Source organism: Salvelinus namaycush, chromosome 3 (assembly GCF_016432855.1).
Source record: "Salvelinus namaycush isolate Seneca chromosome 3, SaNama_1.0, whole genome shotgun sequence".
Classification (NCBI taxonomy): domain Eukaryota; kingdom Metazoa; phylum Chordata; class Actinopteri; order Salmoniformes; family Salmonidae; genus Salvelinus; species Salvelinus namaycush.
This window is the reverse complement of record NC_052309.1, coordinates 95,669,005-95,675,452: the sequence shown is the minus strand read 5'-3', so window position 1 is coordinate 95,675,452 and position 6,448 is coordinate 95,669,005. Positions and strand designations below refer to the sequence as shown.

The following is a 6,448-nucleotide window of genomic DNA, read 5'->3' as shown; positions in this document are numbered from 1 at the left end:
AGAAAGACAGGTTGAGGTTACCAGGATCACAGTAGTGCAGAAGGTGTTGTATGCTGAGGCAGTGAAGGGAGTACTAGAGGAAGATGGGTCCAGGGTGAGGGATCCTGAGAGGATCTCTGTGATTAGGCTGAGGTCAATAGAGAGTGATAAGAATAACATGCTTCAAGTTTTTTTGAAACGTTTTTTTGGCGTTCATGGCCATGGTTGTCGACTAACGCAGCAACAGAACGTAAATCACAGCGCATAGATGTTGTGGTGGCAGCTGCAGAGAAGTACTTGGGAGTATGAGATTTTACTGCAGAAGAGTTACAAGGTATTTTGAACGATAATGTTCCATCCTCCCAGGCTGCTGGCCTGGTGTAGGATCAAAGGGCCAAAGTAGTGGAATAATGAGGTTTTAATTGGTGTAGGGTCAGTGGTGTAAAGTACTTAAGTAGTACTTTAAAGTATTTTTACTTAAGTTGTTTTTTGGGGTTATCTGTACTTAACTGTTTTAATTTTTGACAACTTACTTTACTACATTCCTAAAGAAAATTATGTACTTTTTACCCCATACATTTTCTCTGACACCCCAAAAAAACTCATTACATTTGGAATGCTAAGCAGGACAGGAAAATGGTTCAACTCAGGCACTAATCAGGAGGTCATCCCTAGTGCCTCTTTATTTTATTTAACCTTTATGTAACTAGGCAAGTCAGTTAAGAACAAATTCTAATTTTCAATGACGGACTAGGAACAGTGGGTTAACTGCCTTGTTCAGGGGCAGAACAACAGATTTTTACCTTGTCCAACGCTCTAACCACTAGGCTACCTGGTCAAGCAGACCCACGAAACACAAATTATTTGTTTGTAAATTGTGTTGTAGTGTGCCACTGGCTATCTGTAAAATAAATAATTGAGTTGTCTGGTTTACTTAATATAAGATATTTGAAATGATTCATACTTTTACTTTTGATACTTAATTAAATTTGAGAAATTACACTTGATACTTAAGTATATTTAAAACGAAAGACTTTTAGACTTTTACTCAAATAGTATTTTACTGGGTGACTTCCAACTTTTACTTTAGTCATTTTCTATTAAGATATCTTTACTTTTACTCAAGTATGACGATTTGATATTTTTCCACCACTGTGCAGCATTAGTTAGTTGGTTTTTCCCAAAGCATAATGAATTCAGACTACGGAGTAGTAGGCTGATACACAGCCAATACAGTACGTAGCGGCATGCATCTATAACAATTGTATGCGGACCGCCATAATACCAAAGAAGAAGAAGACCACTTCCTTCACTACAGCTTTGAGTCGGCTCCGTGAAGCGGAAGAAGTATGAATGCACTGACTGCTGCGGAGGTTGCATTGCTGTAAATGCTGCATGGCCACTGCAGAGGTCGGATTGAACATACATCGGGTTTTACTGGTTCGTTGCACGTATAGCGCAGCGGTAATCAGTCTTGTATTTACAAGGCTAAACTTACTGGGCCTCAGACAGTTAACTATCTGGACTTTCGAATGGGACGTTGTTCCAACAGACTCTCGGGTAGAGTTAGACGATAACAGACAACAGGATTATTGGTGGATAGGGTGTTGAACGTTTTATTGACTCTAATAGATAATGTAAAATCTTATCCAGGATCTTCCTGAAGTAAGATTAGCCTACATCAGACATTTGTCACAATTTAAGTCGAGTTGTGATATTTAAAATTACGTTTGATTGCTCTGGTCTAGCTCTTCTTTATATGAATGCTACGACAAAGAAGTGTACGGTACACATTTACTGTCAAGTTTTTTTATTTGAAGAAACGTTGAAGAAAGAATAGCTTCGACGATGGATCGGGTACGTTTGGTTTACTTTTATTAACAGTATAAAATGTATTGGCCTAGTTTTCATCTTCGATCTTCCATATCATTAATTCCATTTGAACAGCTGGACAAAATAAACAATGGTGGTAATAAACACTTGAGATACTTTGTCCTTCAGCAAAGTACCCTATTAGCCTTAAGCACAGTTTGATACAAGGCAATGCGCAACGAGCAGGTAAAGTCAGAACAATGGAGAAATAAGACAGAATGTTGTTTTTACATGGAAGCCAATCCAGAAAAAAAATACATTACCTATGTGTTGTGATTGTGTTGTTTGATGCTGTTAGTTCATATGCCTTGACACAGCTGATACAAGAAGACAGAGACGGAGAGCACAAAACATTTTGCATGTAATTTACTTGCCTAGTTAAATAAAGGTTTAAAAAAAAAAAAATCGGACTTCTAAACAAATATTGATTTAGTTACCTCAAGTCGCAAAGAAAACAGCGGCTGCCTCCGCTATTTAAGCACCATTTCAACGTCAACATCATCTAATCACCAATGCTTAGTCTACTAAATTGACAACTAAACGATACCAACAACGATTTAGTCCGATCAACCTAAGCTAAATATGTCTATCCATGGTACTGATATCTGTGTGTGAGTGCAAGTAGAAAAAAACATAATTCAAAACCACTTCTGCCTAGATACTATGTTAACGAATCCCTAATTGTCTTTCTGTCCTTCCAAAGTGTGCAGTTATTCACTTCCCTTCACTGATTGGAAATGAAATGACTGGTATAAACATATGGTGGATACACCCACTAGCCCATGACTCCAATCTAATTATGTTTCTCTTTGGTACAATTTTCACAAGTATGTGTTACATTTTCACAACTCTAAGCACAAAAATCAGTTTCAAACTTAGCCCATTTCCAATTGATTTCTTTTTGAAAATATTTTCATGTCATTTGTTTTTAAACTGCTAAAAACTGAACTACGAAACCAGAATTATATAGTGTCGTTTTTTTAAAGTACTGAAATAAATGAGTTTATTCCATTCATTATCTGAATGTTGTTGATACACTGTAAGCTGTTGATTTTAGATGAGAATGCTGTTACAGTAACAAGTCACATAGAAAAGTGGATCTTGAACAATGTTGCATGGGGCAGAAATTTCACCAGGCTACACCAATACCTTTTTACTGTAGGTTTCTACTACATGCCACAATACCCCTAAATCTGATGGTTTCTTCTATGTATGTACTGTATAAGAATACTGAAACTATGAGACTGACATTTTTCTCAACATGCTTCAAGTGGGATAATTAGCAGCAGTAGTTCTGGTGTTTAGGTTTTGCGTCACTGGCTATTTGAACAAATCATGATTTAGCAGATGTTACCATCTTTCAAATTTCGGAAGGTGGAGGTGGCATTCGGCCCGTATCTTGAGAGACGGGGGAGCTTCTCATTCCGGTTCTGTTCCTCGTTCTAGCATCTCCTAATCTCTCCCAATATGTATGAACCCAGAACTTAATCGAGTGACTGACCAATTACGTGACACTTAAATTCTGTGTTAACCAAGATTAACTCAGGGTGAAAGATGTGTTCAACTCCATTGAATGTTGAATCAAAGGTTCTGAACATAAGACTGGATATTACAAAAATATATACCACTTCCATTTGAAAAATTGGCCGACGTGATTGAGAAACTGTACATATGTGTAAAGTAGTGAACGTTGACACACTTCAGGAGAATGGTGCATCCTTATAATACCTCCTGTCAATCAGAGATTTAGACTAAAGTAAACAAATGTTTGGTCTAATGATATTCTATGTACAATACTTCCTGTGGTCACCAGGACAGTGCTAGCCCGTCCCCCTCCAGCCTGCCGGAGTCCCCTGGTCACAACTCTCCCGGTAGCGCCTTACTGCTGGGTCTGAAGAGGGTGTCTGTGCGGCTGGTCGACTGCAGGAATACACCAGGGCAGAGTGGAACTGTGAGAGAAGGACACGAGGAGGAGGGAGATGGAGATTTGATTTCATCAAGTAAGAACAATGGGGTGCAACTTCTGTTGATTTGATAAAAAATATACACTCAGTTACCAGTTTATTAGGTACACCCATCTAGTACTGGGTCGGACCCTCCTTTGCCTCCAGAACAGCCTGAATTATTTGATGCATTGATTCTACAAGGTGTCAAACGTTCCCCAGGGATGTTGGTCCATTCTAACGCGATGGCATTACGCAGTTGCTGCAGATTGGACGGCTACACATTCATGCTGCCAACAGCCCGTTCCATCTCATCCCAAGATACTCTTTTGGGTTTGGTCAGCAACAATGTTCAGATACGTTGTAGCGTTCAATCGATGCTCAATTGGTATCAAGGGACCTAACGTGTGCCTGGAAAACATTCCCCACACCAGATCACCACCTCGACTAGCCTGTCCCGTTGACACCAGGCTGGATGGGTCAATGGACTCACCGCCACGTGACCCACTGTATGTAGGAGCGATCAATTTTTGTGAAAGGGGGGGTGGACCAAATAAACTGTCCGCTGAGTGTATGTTGCTATATTATTTGTATAATATTTGTTTATGGACCCATATTTCCAAAACCTAGTTACTCAATGTCTTTTGTTTCAAAGGGGACTCCCATAACCACCGCTCTTTCAGTGGAAGGTACTTATCATCTGGGGAGCCTCAACATCATGTTGCTGAAGAGGCAGAGAAGAGTCTCTCCAGATCAGATCACCTCAATAAACACCAGCAGAGAAGTACAGTGAAGAAACCTCACCACTGTTACTCTGACTTTGGGAAGAGTTTTACTAGACTGAGGTCCTTAATTCACCAGAAGATTCACACTGGAGAGAAACTGTACTGCTGCTCTCAGTGTGGGAGGGGTTTTACTGCATCTAATGCCTTAAAATATCATCTGAAAATTCATACAGTGGAGAGGCCTTACCCCTGCCTTGATTGTGGGAAAAGCTTTGCTAATTCAGGAGGCCTGACCATACACAAGCGTTTACACACTGGAGAGAAACCTTATAGCTGTGATCAGTGTAGGAAGAGCTTCAATCAGTCAGGACACCTGACTACACATCAGCGAACACACACTGGAGAGAGGCCTTATAGCTGTGATCAATGTGGGAAGAGATTCAATCAGTCAGGAGAGCTGACTACACACCAGCGAACACACACTGGACAGAGGCCTTATAGCTGTGAGCAATGTGGGAAGAGATTCAATCAGTCAGGAGAGCTGACTACACACAAGCTAACACACACTGGAGAGAGACCTTACGTCTGTCTATGTGGAAAAAGCTTTGCTCGAGCTTCCACCCTGACTAGACACCAGCGAACACACACTGGAGAGAAACCTTATAGCTGTGATCAGTGTGGAAAGAGTTTTTCTCAAACTTTCTCCCTGACTAAACACAAGCTAACACACACTGGAGAGAAAGAAGCCTTTTATCTGTGATCAGTGTGGGAATTGTTTCAGTCAGTTATGGACCCTTTATTCACACTTGTGACTAAACACAAGCTAACACACACTGGAGAAGGAACCCTATGTCTGTCTATGTGGGAAGAGCTTTGCTTATTTACGGCAATTGAAAAAACACCAGAAAGCACAAACTTGCTGTATTTCATCTCCCTCCCTTCTGGCACCGGTTCCAGATCCCTAAATAAAGGATCAGTAGAAAACATCCAGTGAACAGTCATATCCATCTCCCATTCTTAAACAGTTGCCTCAGTCTGATCACCATGGTAACCTCTGGAGCATAATATGCAGCTCTGATCTAGGATCAGGTCTCCCCTGTGTCTATGTAATATCACACATTGATCTAAATGGATAAATGTTATCATAGAAAATGTTATAGTGAACTGGGGGGGAGGGGGTTGATAATTGTATCTTCTTTCATACACTCATGATACTATTATTATTAAATGTGTTCATGTAGAATAATGTTTCAACAATAGGTGTATATTCATTTATTCAATCAATTAAATCAATTATCTTCTAAACAAAACTTTCATTTTTTAAATGTTATATCTACATTCATGAAAAGGATCCTAAAACGAATCAATGACGCATTGAATAATAATATTCATGACGTCAAGGCAAGAACTATGTATGCTGTCTTGTAACAAAGGTTAATGTAATAACTTTTAGATTTATAATGTAATAAAACCAGTAAATGCAATATCTTCTTGGTTAATATGATAAAATGTTGAATTGTTATAGTATGACTTTTTCCACTTAATGAAATAAGTTACGTTATCAGGTGAGTAACAACTTTTTAAATGAATAACATAATGACTTCAACCGATCATGTAATAACACCTAAACCAATGTTTTATGTGTTACTTCACTAATGTTATCTGCGCACAGATCCCGATTACGGGATCATTTGCCTAAACAACCGCTGAATTGCAGGGCGCCAAATTCAAAAATATTACTAAAAATATTTATAATCATGCAATCACAAGTGAAATATACCAAAACACAGCTTAGCTTGTTGTTAATCCACCTATCGTGTCAGATTTTGAAAATATGCTTTACAGAGAATGACACACTCACAAACGCTTGGATATCAATCAATGCTACAACAGCTAGCCCCAAATTAGCATGGTCACGAAAGTCAGAAA

The 6,448-nt window shown here is 39.2% G+C and overlaps 1 protein-coding gene across 1 annotated transcript; it reads left to right on the top strand.

Annotated features, from left to right (window-relative positions):
- The first annotated feature begins 1,322 nt into the window (after positions 1-1,322).
- LOC120043740 (zinc finger protein 239-like) lies at positions 1,323-5,827 on the top strand. The gene is made up of 3 exons (XM_038988304.1): positions 1,323-1,836; positions 3,665-3,851; positions 4,450-5,827. The coding sequence occupies exons 1-3, from the start codon at positions 1,828-1,830 to the stop codon at positions 5,277-5,279; spliced, it is 1,026 nt and encodes a 341-aa protein (XP_038844232.1). The 5' UTR covers positions 1,323-1,827; the 3' UTR covers positions 5,280-5,827.
- Positions 5,828-6,448: the final 621 nt, after the last annotated feature.

Coding starts and splice junctions, on each gene's coding strand:
- LOC120043740 (XM_038988304.1), top strand. Junction 3,852..4,449: donor TGGAGATTTGATTTCATCAA/GTAAGAACAATG, acceptor TTTGTTTCAAAG/GGGACTCCCATAACCACCGC.